The 15,790-nt window shown below is 38.0% G+C and overlaps 2 protein-coding genes across 6 annotated transcripts; both read right to left on the reverse strand.

The window, feature by feature from the left end:
• Window positions 1-2,488: 2,488 nt before the first annotated feature.
• On the reverse strand, window positions 2,489-4,633 carry LOC103995621 (NAC domain-containing protein 21/22). Its single transcript, XM_009416247.3, has 3 exons — window positions 4,322-4,633; window positions 3,311-3,582; window positions 2,489-3,221 (listed from the first exon to the last, which is right to left on the reverse strand). Exons 1-3 carry the CDS (start codon window positions 4,512-4,514, stop codon window positions 2,835-2,837), a joined length of 852 nt encoding a protein of 283 aa, XP_009414522.2. The 5' UTR covers window positions 4,515-4,633; the 3' UTR covers window positions 2,489-2,834.
• Window positions 4,634-9,274: 4,641 nt separating this feature from the next.
• LOC135585597 (probable UDP-arabinose 4-epimerase 2) lies at window positions 9,275-14,763 on the reverse strand. Of its 5 annotated transcripts, none has more exons than XM_065123148.1 (11): window positions 14,605-14,763; window positions 13,620-13,804; window positions 13,195-13,319; window positions 12,177-12,290; window positions 11,945-12,052; window positions 11,750-11,845; window positions 10,921-11,058; window positions 10,631-10,725; window positions 10,426-10,555; window positions 10,138-10,282; window positions 9,275-9,833 (listed from the first exon to the last, which is right to left on the reverse strand). In XM_065123148.1, exons 2-11 carry the CDS (start codon window positions 13,678-13,680, stop codon window positions 9,592-9,594), a joined length of 1,254 nt encoding a protein of 417 aa, XP_064979220.1. In that variant the 5' UTR covers window positions 13,681-13,804; window positions 14,605-14,763; the 3' UTR covers window positions 9,275-9,591. The 5 variants fall into 5 exon arrangements, with proteins under 5 accessions (XP_064979220.1, XP_064979221.1, XP_064979222.1 ...); XM_065123149.1 differs by lacking the exon at window positions 14,605-14,763 and adding an exon at window positions 14,229-14,536; XM_065123150.1 differs by lacking the exon at window positions 14,605-14,763 and adding an exon at window positions 14,093-14,116.
• Window positions 14,764-15,790: the final 1,027 nt, after the last annotated feature.

A 15,790-nucleotide genomic window follows, 5' to 3' on the forward strand; every position in this document is an offset into this window, starting at 1 on the left:
GGCTTTCCTCGCTTGCTCCCGGGGGGGGGTAGGGATGTATCTCTTTTCCCCGTCTGCATATGGACTGGAGTTTTGTCTTGAGCGCTTGGATTAACTGTGATTCTCTCAGACAACTTGACAAACAAGATGTCAATATTTGACAAGATTGGCACCCAATGGACAAAGGTCTATGTGACCTGAAGCAGCCATTGACATATTGCTCGCACTGTTTGACCCAATTGGACCACCTAACTTTCGAATCCAGGCAGCAAACACGGCTCTATGTTCTTCTCGAGTTTTTCTTTTTGGTCATTGAGAAGGTTAATAGAATAAGATAGTGTTCTTCACAGAGTCATTTTGGAGAAGTAAATTGCATTTAGTTTTTACTATGAACATGCAAATTCTTCAAAATTTTCACTGTTGTTTAGTCAGTAGCTTTGGAAATGCTTTAGGTTTTGATGAGAATGCCTATTTTGCAACATAGAGAACAGAATCATTTTGCTAAATCATGTCAGGATTTTGTTTCTAGGGTTGAGACTGCAGAAACCTTTTGACTTGACAGAACTAACAGTTCAGGAAAGAACATATTGTTCTTGTTCTTCTTCTGTCTTGCTGGAATGGCAGGATGTAGTTGACTTCTCATAGATTAATATACTGTAAGCTAATAGGAATTGATAATGTTGACAAGGAATTTTTTGGGTTTTGACAGCCATCGCTGCAAACTGTTAATCAGTGACCCCAAATTGGAGTTTTCAGACTTCAATGTTTCTGAAGTATGTTGGAAGCAAGCAATCTTCTTACCTTCAGATTTGATGACACTTATAGAATATTAAAATTTGCAAGAAATACTGAAAAATATAAAGCTCAGAATAAAGAATGAATGAAAGTAATATTAAGGAGACCATACTACAACATTTCCATCAAATAAATGGCTTATGAATTCTATGTTCGACTAGGGTGAAGATTGAACAAAATAAGCATATGTCTGATGTTGCAGATTCAAGATTTGGGAGAAGAAACTTTCTTTTGTTTAAGTTATGGGCTTGGACTAGTAATCATGGAAATTTTTCTAGACTTGAAATTCCACTGTTTGATTGGGGCTTCTATTGATTCTTGTCCAGAGATTAGCAAATAAAGGGAAAAAAAAGTCCTTCCTTCCTCTCAGTAAAAAAACCCTGAATATTCTGAAGAAAGTCATCTGGCTTTGTTGTGCTTAAGATTCTTTCTTTGACAAGCTTGTGAATGCATTGGTTCTTTATTCTAAGATGGATATGATCTATGAAGATAACTGAAAGAGTTAATGGGTGAGCACATTTGTTAAGTTGTTTCATTAATTGCAGTCTTTTTGGAGGAACCTTTTATTGATGATGGAAGTTATGGAGCTCTGCCATCCTATCATCAGATCAAGGTTTATTATGTCACAACATTGCAATATGCAGCGATGCAACAATCTTTGGGAACAAAAGCATGCTTATTACTACTAATGAGAGGCATCTATGATGGGTAAGTAAAGTGAAAGGAAGAAACAGAAAAACAAATGGAGTTGCAGAGAAAATGTGGGGCAAACCTCCTTATAATTGGATTATTAGAGCCAGAATCAGAGTAGAATAAGAAATCTGGCTGTGGTGAATGCCCAGCTTATTTATAACTTGGTTTCTTCAGAGGGCACAATGTTCCTTTCTTTTCCCAGATGTTAGCTTATTGCATTGTGATGTTGCAGAATATATGATTCTTAACATTCACATTGAAATTGGTCTACAAAAGCTTTGAGGTTTCACTTAGCTTGAGAGCCACTCTGTTCTACTAACTTTCCATAGGATGTATTATAGATGCTATAAAACTTGGAAATTGGTGCTATCCTCTAAGCATGCTACCCTCTGATTCATGATCTTAACTTTGATGCTTTATATTTCAAGCATGCAAGCTAAAAATATTTCATGTTTCTCATGTACATATTATTTCTCTTTCCCTTTTGAATCTATTTAGTTATATTTATAGACTAGTCTGGGTCTTCCAAGGCTTATTCTTGCAGCATGATCTAATGGTAAACCAAAGTAGGTATTTTCATCCTTGATGCAAGCATAAGAGAATATTCTTGGAGTTGTTATTGACATCAAATATATATGGCACAATAAAACTGCTAACATCCTCCTTTTCCTGGTTTCATGAATACATATTGGTCTCTGACCTCTGCTGGATTTTATTGTTTCTTGTCAGAGCTGATGAGCATTTATTTCACTGAGGTTAAATTTCTGTCACTGATGATGGCATGACAAGTATGACTAGCACTAGAACTGCTATAGTTCCTTTCTTTTTCTCTTGAATACTGATACTCTTGTGGATTTCTCATTTCTTGGATCATCAAATAGCCTTGCACATAAATATTTTTATGTTTTACATCAAAGTCAAGTCAAGGCAAATTGATTTGGCTCCAACAAAGACCTGACATCCCTTTGCACTTTCATTCCCCAGCTGATTCATTGTTATCATTCACATGAGGCACACACTGTGAAGGATCTCACCCAAACAAATACCATACAGTTGTTTGTGTGCCAGAGAAGCAGCACTGCAGTCATTCGAAAACAAGTTACATAGATTTTGTTCTCCTGATGAGAACACACGGTTGGTGACCAAGAATTAGCTGTATTTGCTTACCATAAATGTGTAGATCTGAAACCTGGTGGGTGTTGGCAGCATTGCTGTCAAGGATCTCAGTTTCTGCTACATGATTTAGGTATTCTACTGCTGAACACATCAACCTAAACATCACACGTTCCTAACAATCCAATTTACTGTAGTTAACTATAGGTGAAGTATGTGCATGTTTGTGTGTCATGAGAGGCTTGTGGTTGCAGCTAAAAAGTGTTCCACATGTGGGACACGCCATTGCCAGCGAAGAAGAAGCCCTCCGAGCTTCCCTGAGGCAGAGATGGAGGGAGGAAGTGGTTCAACAGAGTCTTGATGACCTTGTCATCACGGTCACAGGCACCCGAGTCTGGGAAGCCACCTATGGAGGAGGTCGGAGGAGCTGCAGCATCTTGCAGGGGCACCGAGCTCGGCGGGAGGTCGGAGAAGCAGGGCGCCTGCGCGTTGCTCTCCAGCCTCGCAGGGTCGAAGCTGATGAAAGGCTCCATGAGGGGAGGAAGGGAGGAAGCGTTTGCGTGGTCATGGCAGGAAGTCGTCATGGAGGTGGTGGCACCATATCTGCTCTTGTGGAGCACCCTGCACAAGACCCAGTCTTCCTGCTCCGATGGAGAAAGACAGAGATAAAGATTGGTGAGGCACCGATCATTTACCGTGAGAAGCTGTAGGAGAGAAGAGAGCAGCGTACACGGAGCGGAGGGAAGCTTGGTGGATCACTGGATTCCATTCGGAACTCATGCATGACCCAGTCGGTCTTCTTCCCCTTGGGAGCTCGTCCATGGTAGAACACGAGCGTCTTCCTCATGCCCACCATCGCCCCCCGCCGCTTCACCTGCCGGTCCTTCCCGGTGGCCTTCCAGTATCCGGTCATGGTGGCGCGGTTGGTCCGCTGCCCCGTCGCGTACTTGCGATCCCGCAGGTTGTAGAAGTACCACACCTTGCCGCCCACACATGCCATCTCTGCAACAACGGCAAAAATCCATGCAACTCTTTCAACAACAAGAAGAAGAAAAGAAGAAGAAGAAGATTTTGTTATTGGGGGGATGGGATGTCACAATTGACATGAAAGATTCATCTCCGATGCATTCACAGCATGGATTATTGTGGTGGTGTGGATGCAATGATGTAATTGGCACATCCACCGCCGCCTCCCATGGCCAATAATTCCACCTTGGGAGGATGTGGTGTCTGCATCAGGCTGACAAAACTGGTGATGGCGTAGATCATATGCTATCTACTATTCATTTTGATCTGAGAAGATCAATAAGATTCCGACATAAAATCTATTAATTGATTCTCAGCAGTCTACAAACGATTAATCCTAAGAAGAAAATAGAAACATCCAATTAAGTCTAAAATGTGGAGATTATACTCTCAAGCGTAGCATAAAAGCAACCAAAATCTATTCTCTAAAGATCTTGGAAATCATCGAATAGTTGGGTACTTTTTGTTGCCATAGAATATAGTAAATTGGGATCTTTTTTTGAATCAAGACACAGGATTTCCATCCAGCGAAAACCAATAATTTGTGGTGATGAACGAACAAGTGATCTTCTAATCCTCAGAAAAAGAACAAAAAACACAACTTTGGCATGAACAGATTCAGCTTCGCTCTTCGTTGAGCTTAAGGCAACACAGTCAACTGTGTGTGTGTGTGTGTGTGTGTGTGTGTGATGCAGCGAGAGCGTGATCATCTCACCGGGAAGGTCCCATGGCTCGCACTTGTTGAGGTCGACGTCGACGATGACGGGGTAGCCGCCGTGGGAGCTGCCGGCGCCATCACTGCCGCCTCTCACCTTCTTCTCCAGGTAGTCACACACAAGCTCTTCGTCCCGCGGGTGGAATCGGAACCCCGGCGGCAGCCTCGCCTCCGTCATGCTCAAGAAGCTCATCTTGATCTCTATAGTATGTATCTATACATATATATATATATATATATATATATATATATATATATAGAGAGAGAGAGAGAGAGAGAGAGAGAGAGAGAGACGATGGTGATGAGGGTTGAGGATGAAGAGATGGAGGTGTAAGCCTCCGTTGGCCACCTACATGGCGTATTAATAAGATGCATAAGTCAACTGCTCGAGAGAGAGAGAGAGAGAGAGAGAGAGAGAGAGAGAGAGAGGAGAGAGAGCTTGACATGGAGAAGGAAGCAGTTCACACACGGCCATGAGCAGTGGATGCTACAAATTGCATCATTGATTTTTATTCCCACGCATGTATCGAATCATTAAATAATCCGTCTTGCAAATGATAATTATGATTCTTTTATGATGATAAAATCGATAGATCATTATGATATCAGAACAATGATTGTTATGTTAGATTTTGACGTGCCGTGGTAAACTCTCAACAGTAGATATACATGACATACTCCATCTTCTTCTTCTTCTTCTTTTCCTTTTCTGAGTTAAATTCGTAGTCTTCTTTTAGTAAACCCTAAAGTTAGGAAAGCTACGTGTGTCACTTTACTCTCTTAAATCCATTGATATGGATGTTATAAATCCGACTCTTCACCAATTCAGCAATCGATAACTTGATTCGATTGAATTGCCAATCTCGAGCTAGAAAGATTGATTCATTTTGGGAGGGGGGCAACAAATTTGCATCGAGGAATCCTCCCAACTTAGATTTAGTTTGACTCGCTATCCTCGAAGACGTTGAGATAGATTGGGGGCACACCCAACACCAACACCTTTTATCTCGTGCTTCCCACATGGATTTCATGTGTTGTCGGTCACTTGTCTTGTCGCTCGTCGTCCTCCGATCACGATCGAATGTCCATAAATCATCCATGAATGGACCCCATCATGCCAAGAGCCATCTTCGCCCATACATCTTTGTGGCACACACAACTAATAAATGTTACCATCTATGATTTGGAATTGTCTTCTGATGCCCAAAGGATGTCTCCTAATAATTTCTTATCTATCTTTCTATTGCCATTTTGTCTTTCTATCGATAGCTACATTCTTGGAATATCGTCAAGCGATTAAAGAACTCGATGGATGGATGAATCATCTTGTCGATTCGGCTTTCATTTACCGATAAATACATGGATTATGCTTCGATAAGATATCAATTATCATTTGATGGTCCATATCGATTATCGATCCTCATCGGACCAAGCATCGATCGATACCTATCAAATTTTTTAAAAATTCTAAAAAAAAAATCTAATACCAATCGGAACGAGTACAACCCTTATCTATATCGAACACATCGTTTGATTTATCTTGATTCATTTAAAAATAAATTATTGAACCGATAAATATCATATGTATTGAATCATATTAACTACTCTATTGGGTGCCAAATGGAGACTTATCACCAATTCCATGGGAGAACAAGTTGCTCAAAAAAAAAAAACCTGAATGCCACAGTTGATGTAGCTTTAGGCCATGAATGATTGCACATGAACCAACTCAAGGAGCAGTGAGGAATTCCATTCCATTCTATGAGCAAATGGCTTGTCACATTCTCCATCCACCAATGCTGAGGGTGGCTCTTGAAGTGGTTGCTGCCACCAATTGCAATGTAGAAAACTGAGGAGAAAAAGTCAGAATAATATGGCAATAAAGGTATGCTGCCAAACTGTCTCTCTCATTTCGACCTCTGCTGAGACTGAGACCTCTAGTGTGCCTTGGTTGGATAGACATCACCAAGGAGATGAACCTGGTCATGGTGAAGAGCAAGGAAAATGAAGAGACTAGTGCTTTCCATGTAATGAGGATCTCAAAGATGTGGTGGATCCAAGCAGCAAGTCAATGATCCAATCTGTTTGTTTTGACTGCATCAAGGAATGGCTGCAGGAGATTGACCACATGGTTTGAGCCAAAAAGCCTGCATCACAACAAGTAAAGAGATCAAAGCAAGCTATGGCTGTGTTTGAGTCCCCAAAGCAATGCATACTTTGCCCAGTCAGATATTATTAGGAAATAGAAATCATTGTCATTGGTTCAAATAAGCACAAGAAAAACACATGGAAAGTCAAAGCGAGATTGGACACTGCTCCTTGTTCTTCCTCCTACAGTGAACTCCGAGAGGAGTACGAGAAACTTCAGGTTCTACAGTCTGGAAATCATGAGGTCAGCACAATCATGTTGAAGTCAGATGTTATTACTTGGTCACAGTGATGCATATCGAATTTGGTCTCTTCTGCTTTCATGATCACTGTAGCAGTCCTTTTCAGGATATTTTCACAAGGCTTGGTCTTATCTATTGTGGCTCTGATAAATTGGGATATCAACTTCTTCTTTTTATTTGTAATAGAACAATGATTTGAATATCTCCACAGATGAGATGTTTTCACTTGGAATGAAAGATCATCATTTTACTTCGCTGAGCATATCTATCACAATGTCAGGTTATGTTAAAGAATATGCAATATGACACTCTTAAAATCCTGGAATCAGAATAAGAGAATAACAATGTTAATCCAAATATATCTTCTTCTTTTATTTTTTTTTGAAGGAAAGGATGGAGATATCAGCATGTTTATATTCACAAAACATGAAAAGGAAAAATAAAACATGGACCAAAATCGAAATTAGTTCATCGTTCGAAGCGAAATTGGAATTTGTTATTTAATGTTTATGTGATTAATTCACTCTTAAAAGTTTGTGATATTTTATATATTTACTGTTTATTACCTTTTACTTATTTTTTAGAGTTTCATATTATTTAATTTTATATTATCTTATTGTTAAAAAAAATTGTACTATATTTTATATTCCTATAATATGTTAGTTTAATTTCATGATTAATATTTATACTAGGTGGAGCCAGGAATGAATTCCAATTCCTAAGGATACTCCAATTCAGCTCCATAATTGGAAGAAAAATGAGGTTACCTCAATCCAAACACCAACAAAGAGAACCAACAATTCTCTTTCTCATTTCCAACACAATTTTCTTGTTTAGGGAAAGCAAATTCAAAGTTCAAACAAGAAAAAGATGATCCCATCCAAAAGCTCATAATAAAATTCAAATTGCCAACATATTGTGTGTGTTCCACAAGCATCTTTTTCAGTGAGCATGAAGAATGATCAAACAGTTTTAAGAGAGATGTAGTTGGTCTGATGATAATTAATGCTGGCAAACATGGGATAGGTGAAGCAACACATGGAGGACTTGGTATTAATGCCAAGTCAAGTTAGAATATTACTTTCTGAATTGGTAGGTCATCAATTATAAGATGCATGGGATTCCATGTATACAATGTTCTACATCAAGTTGCTCATTAGGTACATAGTCTGGGCTTCTCTGATCTCAATATTCTAATCACAGTTCAGCAATACAGCTCATAGAAATCAAGCACAATACATGAGATACATATGAAGTTTGAAGACAATTAACTTTCTCATATGCAAAACCCAAACACCTTAGAATAGAATAAGGCTTCAATTTATTCCTTCACCATAAAACAAAGAAGGTAACATGTTTTCAAGTCAGTTTTAGCAAGCAGTGAATTAGTTCATTAAACAATCCATCATAGGAAGCAGTTCAGGAAACACTTAAGACACAGCATTATTAGGTGGATGCAATGGATCAGTTTGATGATATATCCTTCAGTCCATTTAGAGAATTCTGCTTTGTGTAATGTGAAGATAGAGGAGACTAGTCAACCAGAATTAAGGATAAGCTTTAAGACAGAACAATACATCACAACCAGTCAAAAAGTTGGATCATCATGATATTTTTTTTCTCTGGAAACAAATTATTCTACTGATCATTATTATCTTGATGTGTAACAAACAGCAAAGTAAAAATTCCCTGAGATGAGGAAAACTATTGGCTGAGATCCATGATATACTGGAAGACTAAGTCATAGGCAGAGCAAAATCTATATTGGCTGAGATCCATGACATACTGGAAGACTAAGTCATAGGCAGAGCAAAATCTATGTCAACTCTGAAACAGACTCACTCTTGCAGTTGGCTACAATATTCTTTTACATGAGCAAAAGAAAACAAAAGACTATGCTTGTTCTATCCAGGCAACTTCTTGCGTTAGAATGAAAAGATGTAGATGTATCTATTGATACGTGCAAATTGTGCATTGGTTTCTGCATTCTCTGAGGAGTTTTTCCTGTTATCTATTGATACAATGCTTTTTTATTCATATGTGGAATGAAGATAGATGCTAATATCTTTTGGCTCCAATTGCCATTCAAGTTTCACATGTCAAAGGTGTTGACCTTGAAATTTAATCATGTCACAGTTGTGCTACTTTATTGTTATTATCTAATTGAGATTAGCTGTATTCATTTTTCCTAAAATATCTGTGAAATTTACTATTTTCTTTTGCTAGAATGTTTTCCTAATGTTTATATGCATGTCTTTCTATAACCTACTTCTGCAGTGCATTCTCTTCATGTTCTATGTACTGAATGCTCTGTTCTATGCACACATCTTCTCCCTTCCAAATCATGATTTTTTATCAAGAATTTAGCAATTCTTTTCTTGGTCTATTCCACAATGATCAAGAATCCTAAAACTGGTCTATTTCACAATGATCAAGAATCCTAAAACATAAAAGCACCTTAAAGAGTGTAGGGAAAATGCTAACAGCTACTGTATAGAGCTAGAACATCGGGAAAGAGTAAAAAAGAAAAAAGAAAGATTTATGATCATTATGAAAAAAAAAAGAGAGAATGGCTTTCCTATTTACCATAAATATAAATGATACAACAGAAATGAATCAAGAAAGTGTAGCATTCATCACTAACAATTAATTGTTTCTCGTCTATCCCTGTATAAAAAAGATAGGCAATTAGCACAGCTCCCTCCACACCTGTATGATGAGACTTCTTATTCTGTATCCAAATCTTCGTTTTTCCAAATATAACCATATTTGCTACTTCTATCAGGCTAAGCAATAGATGGCAGTTATCGACTTCCTATTCGAAGTCTGCAACTCCATGCAAATCTAATTATACGCAATTATATTGTTGCAAGGATCGAGTCAAAGTGTGATGACTGATTGTGAGCCATAACCATTAGGATGTGCTTTCTGCCATCTCCATGCAACTGAAAGGCTTTCCTGAAGATTTATATACCGCGCTGTCCAGTTGAGCTCCTGATTTATCTTCGATGGATCACTGTAAACCTCAGCATAGTCCCCTGGCCTCCGGCTGAGATACTCAACTTTAACCTCCACCCCAGTTGCTTTCTTGCAGGCTTTGACAAACTCTTTGACGGATCTGCCTGAAAAAAGGATGGAAATAATTCTTGAACCCTCTCGGATATAAATATCAGAGTACATTATTTCTCCATTACTGATAGGTTTGGTAATTTTATTACTATCTTGTATTGTAATTAGCTTCTCTAGTAGCAACAGTAACATGAGAAACAACAGTATTCACAGTTCATTAAGTCTACTCTAAGAGCATTTATTTTATTGTAGGTTTGCTAATATAATATATTTCTGTTGCTAACATGTATAAAAAAAATTAAGTTTCTCCATGTAATGGATAAGAGGAGAATGATAAGCAGAATCAGGCAAAGTGACCTTTTCCAGTGCCGACATTGTATATGCCAACTTTGCTAGGCCTTGCTTTGTCAAGGGCTTTCACATGTGCATCGACAAGATCAGTGACATCGATATAGTCTCTTATACAAGTTCCGTCATTCGTCGGGTAGTCTGTTCCTCTAACCTAATGGACGAAAACAAAATCAGTATCTCAGAAAAGTCATTGTTCAGCTTACTGAAGCATTACATGAGAGCAATTTGTACAACAGAGTAAATGGAATTTTAAATGTATACATACAAGCTATAAGGAAAAGAAATTAAAGATACCTTCAACCCTGGTATTATCCCGAGTGCTGCATCAAAACATGCACCAGAAATTCGTCCATGCTCCCTTAGCTCAGGTCTGGGGGCTTCACCTAATCTTCCTTCTGGATCTGATCCGATGACATTAAAATATCTGCACATGAAGACAACTAAATTAATCTAAAAACTCAACAGCTCGTGTTTTGAGCTGTTATTAGTAGCAACATACCTTAAGATCATGACAGCCATGTCTGATTTCTTTGAGAAATCCAAAATTATATCTTCTGCCATTTTCTTAGCCTTCCCATATGGGTTGATAGGAAGCTGCATTTGAACAAAACCTTATTCAGTGGAATATCTGAAGCTGCTACTTTAAATATATTAAAGGTTGACGTTATTGAGGTAACACATTTTGAAGGTAGGTAATCATGGAAGTTTATTGAAGGCTAAGCCAAATTGCTTATCCTATTAGAACTAAATGCAATCGGTCAAAGAAATAAAATGTTATGCTTCACCAACCTGAGGTGTTCCTTCTGTAATGGGCATTTTTTCTGGCTCTCCATAAGTAGCACAAGTACTCGAGTAAATAAGAGTTTTAACGCCATGTGCTGACATAGCCTCAAGAAGTGTCAAAGTATTTGCTGTGATATTATGATAGTACCTGTTGCAGACTTTGATACTGTTTTAGCAACTATAAGCATGTAATAAATAATGAGCTGACTAAGACACTCTATTATTCACAAATAAACAAAGTGGATTACGTATCAGGTTGGTATAATGATTCATTGCAGTTAAATCATAAATGCGAGATAAGTACTTATGATGAATATTTAATAAATTTAAAGTACAAAAAAATACAAGTAGATTAATATTCTATTTAATAAAAGTAGTAGATAGTGTCATATTCTGCTTTAAAGATCACAACTGAAATAATTTTAACTCAAAACTCAAAATATATAAAGAATCAACGACATAATGCTAAGGACATGAGACATCTGCAATTGTAAGTACCATGCGATGCCAATCCCAAAATTTGACCAAACCTGTTCGTTTGCTAAGTGAGTGCTGATATGATGGGAAGATTTTATCTGTATATTTGCATTGATGACTAGTATTCAGCAAGAAGGTTTTAAAGCATAGGTAAAAATTATCATATTTGTAATTTCTAACATCATGTTACAGGAAGTGTACATCAACTATGACATTGAAAACTAGTCTGTGTGTGTAATTCAGATATCCAAACAGATGCAAATCCAATTGTCTGATGCTCCTAGCAGATATATGGTCACTGTTGAAAGAAGAAAAATATGATCAGAATATTTTGAATGCGGTGGAGAAGATGCACAAGGTACCTAAGAGGATCAAGTGTACTTTCACCCACATAAGCAACAGCTGCAAAATGCATAACCGCATCAAACGCATTTTCTGCAAAAATCTTGTTAACCTAAATGTTGGTTAAGAGAATGAACTGTAGGCCCTTTTGCAGTCAATAACATAGAAAACGACATCATTAGTTTGTTAAAAATCTGCATTATCAGGATACAGCTCTTGCATCGCCTAAATCAGCATAAATAAATTGAAGTCTCCCAGGTTCTGGAAACAGCCCCTCCAGAACTTTGATGGCTCCGATATTTCCTCTAGAAAGGTTGTCCTGTCAAATCATGGCTGAAAATTAATTATTGCTGTAGAAGTCTTGAATCCTTTTACATAAACTGTTATGAGGGTACAGAGATCACAATGATTTTTTCCCGAAAGTGTAGCATAAATATTATTACCACTATGGTTACTCTGTATGAGTCCTTCAATAGGCGAAGAGCAGCATGTGAACCAATATACCCAGCACCTCCTGTTACTAAAACATGGGTTGCTCCGACTTCACGACGTGAAAACTGCAAAATTAAAGATACACTGATGTCAACAACACCAGGGAAACCAAAAAAAGAAACAAGGAGGCACATGGATTTAGATTTACCATTCATACGTTAGCCATGAATTATAAAATTTTTGTCAGCATTTGCAACTAATTTGCAACGTAAAGTAAGCCTGCTAATATAATTGAATCTTTTCAAGAAGAGCACATCAGTGCTGAAGATCTATATGAAAGAAGTTACTCAGCAGAATTTAAGTTCTTTAGCTTTTATAGAAATTAAGACCAACAACGGCATGTAATATTAAAGATATCTCAGACAGAAAGTCGCTAAATATATAAAACATTAGGGCACATCTCTCATCTCAAGTGTTCACTTGTTACGGATCATGTCTAAGTGAATTGACATCATGAGCAAATGTAGTAGTTGAGATCTCCATATGCCTAGACCAGATATTTATCTCAATACCTTCATAATTTACCTGTTAATCAATTCATTTTTTTTCAATTTATCAATATCTATAAACGTAAACGGTCATGTTATCGAGTTCTCTAAGATAACCTCGGGGCTTCAAAAATTAACAAGATGCTAGTGAGACAAAAAGTATTGTCATTTTTAGGATGAACAGTTTACTGCATTTTATTAATAATGAAAGAACTATATTGGCTTAATAAATAAATCAAACTTTAATAGCCAAAACTCAATCTGGATGTACATAGTCGTGTCATCAACTCATCTAACTTCCTCCAAATATCAAATCAAGGAATCAAATTGCAAATTTGCAGTATCAGTTTCAAAAGTCAAACTGTGAAAGATGCTAATCAAACATGACCCGAAAGAGAAATTTCATGCATCGTCCAATATACTTTCAGCAAACACTGTAAAAAAAGTAAAGACTTGCACATAAAAGGAGTCAAGAGAGTACCGGGCTAGGTCCACTGAAAGCAGGGGATTGCTTCAAAATGAATATGCAAAAGGCAGTAAGAATAGCCACCATAACAAGTTTTGCAACAACCTGTGGTTTGCGCCTTGAATCTGAGTAGTCCATTCCTGTAATCTCAGTACATTTAGATCAAAGAAGAATTTATTGTCTATCTCAAAACAATGGTAGAAACTATATCTTGATGTGAATCCCTACCATGTTGATAGTTTCCAAGAATATACTGATAAAATGCATATAATTCAAAGGATAAGAATGACTCCCATGAACATGAGATCAAACCGGTGATCATATGGAATCAAACTTTACTGACTTCAAACCAATTTTATGGATTCTTATTAATCAATAAGGATGTACTTCAATCATCAACAGAAGAGAACATAGAAAGTATACTAAGATATAGCTGAAACCTGGAAAAGACCAAGGACTACCAGCCCTGGACTGACTTCTGCTCCTATTGATGGGTAGCATGTGAGGAAGACCCTTCAAGTCAAACCACAAGGATCAAACATGCGGTACCCTCAGAGAAACTGGGGGTAAAACAGATTGCTCTTTTCCTTGAACTAACATGAAGTTGCCCACCAATTCCACACAGCTGTGGAACAAAGAGTTGTAAAATTTTAGAAGAAAAAACCAGTTGTTTCCACACTGCAATTGAGGTGGAAATAAAAGTCACTTCAAAATCGAACTTTTCTTGATTGTAAGGGATCCAAATATTGAGTAAAACAACAAGGAGGCCATCCAACGATGACAATCAATCAGACCCCTTTGGAGGCTTGGGATGCACCTTAACATAGACAGCATTAAAGTCTCAGCCATCTCAATCTACCAAAAATTGAAAGAGGAAGACCGCAGAAAACATCAAGATTCAGGAGAAAAGCACCTTACGAATTCAAGGACTGAAGAATGCGAATTCATACTTCCGCCTACGACGAGGAAAGCCTAATCTCCGTATAGTATGAAAGAACAAGTACAACGACGACAAGTAAACTGAAAGAAGAAAGAAAGATTCAACTTACACTCGAAGAAACCAGAAGAGGTTGCTTCAATTCCGAAAAGTAGAGACGATCTCATAAAGATAAAGAAAGCCAATAGAAAGAGGCGGACATATCAAGAGAACACGAACCCACAACGCCAAAGGAACCCCACCGCCCGAAAGGCACCAACCAAACCAAAAGGCCACCTTTGAGATCTCTACATAGGATCCGAGCAACAAGACCCCATTCCCGGAAGGAACGAGCGTCACACGGTAAAAAAACTAAACGGGGTTGCCACATCCCGCACGGAAAGAAACCCGCAAAAGAGTAACCGAAACACATCAAGATCCTCGCAGGGAAATCCACCGGAGAGAATTAACGCGCGATCAAAATCGAGTCTTGGCAACGGCGAAGGTACCTGGCAACAATAGAGGAACAGGTGAGGGGGAGAGAGAGCGAGGAGGGACCGAGAAGAGGGGAGGAAGGTTTGGGGGGAGATTGGACCAAGCCGCGGTGTGGACCATTTAGAGTGGTTGGGAAGAAGAGAGAGAAGAAATTGAGACATTTGTGAGATCTCTTTGACTCCCTCCCCTCCCATGTTCTTCCTACGAGGAGCTTTCCACAGACACAAGGTCCACATTTTGAGCCTTGATCTCATTGGATGCCTTTCCTTGGAACAGAGAGTGAAACAAACCCATTTTTCTTCCTCAATTTCATTTTATTTCTTCATCTAAAATTCTTTTTTCCCCCTTAATTATTGATTAATTCTTCATGTTTAGGATCCTCTCCATTTCAAAAGGAATTGTAGAGTTCCTAATTCTTCAATGCTACACACATCACTAACAAAAAGATGAACAATTTACTCTGCTTTTGCATGTATTTGTTCCACAGGAAGTCTTGCTTAACACATAATAAGTATGACACTGAATCAATTGTTTTTAATTGCTCGACCCAACTTCTGATGTCAGTTCATCAATGAATTGATGCATTTGGAAGGAAGTGTCAATGTTCAAGAGGTAGGTGTTGACTTTGAAGTTTGCATTTGGTAACATTGAAGGATGAACAATAAAGGGGTCTTTGTGGTGGAGATTTGGAGAACCATAATGGCAATATAATTTACATTTGTATTAGCAACAATTTAATATAATAAGGTGGACATTCAAAGATGCTTTCTTAACAAAGTTATCTGAAGCACTTGTTGAATCATTTGATTGTCTAAACAAGTATCAGAACAGCAAAACATGAATCTGTGTCAGATCCACTTGGTTTGAAGTGAAGCTTCTATAACCAATAGATCTCTCTACATGATAAGCAAATGAAGAAGGTAGAAAACATTTTCCTCAAGAGATTGTTTCAAAAATCATCAGCACCTGATGCATGTAATGTCCTAAATTTCCATTACTTGGGTTGAAGTCAACCAGATGAACTACCATCATGAATTCTTTCTCTCTTTTTTTTGGGGGTCAAATCATGTCTCTAAAGAAGCCAAGCTGAGTTTAACAAGTCAAACTATTAGGAATAAGGCCACGAATGGCACTCCACCGATTCCCAATCCAAATCTTCTTCTCCTTCAAATGTTCTTCTCGAGTCTAGGCATCTGAAAC

Source organism: Musa acuminata, chromosome BXJ2-8 (assembly GCF_036884655.1).
Source record: "Musa acuminata AAA Group cultivar baxijiao chromosome BXJ2-8, Cavendish_Baxijiao_AAA, whole genome shotgun sequence".
NCBI lineage: Eukaryota > Viridiplantae > Streptophyta > Magnoliopsida > Zingiberales > Musaceae > Musa > Musa acuminata.

Coding starts and splice junctions, on each gene's coding strand:
- LOC135585597 (XM_065123148.1), bottom strand. CDS start 13,680: ATGCTACCCATCAATAGGAGCAGAAGTCAGTCCAGGGCTGGTAGTCCT. Junction 13,320..13,619: donor TAGTCCTTGGTCTTTTCCAG/GTTTCAGCTATA, acceptor CTGAGATTACAG/GAATGGACTACTCAGATTCA. Junction 10,726..10,920: donor TTACAGAAGGAACACCTCAG/GTTGGTGAAGCA, acceptor GTTCAAATGCAG/CTTCCTATCAACCCATATGG.
- LOC103995621 (XM_009416247.3), bottom strand. CDS start 4,514: ATGAGCTTCTTGAGCATGACGGAGGCGAGGCTGCCGCCGGGGTTCCGA. Junction 3,583..4,321: donor CGAGCCATGGGACCTTCCCG/GTGAGATGATCA, acceptor CCGTTGTTGCAG/AGATGGCATGTGTGGGCGGC. Junction 3,222..3,310: donor CAAGCTTCCCTCCGCTCCGT/GTACGCTGCTCT, acceptor CCATCGGAGCAG/GAAGACTGGGTCTTGTGCAG.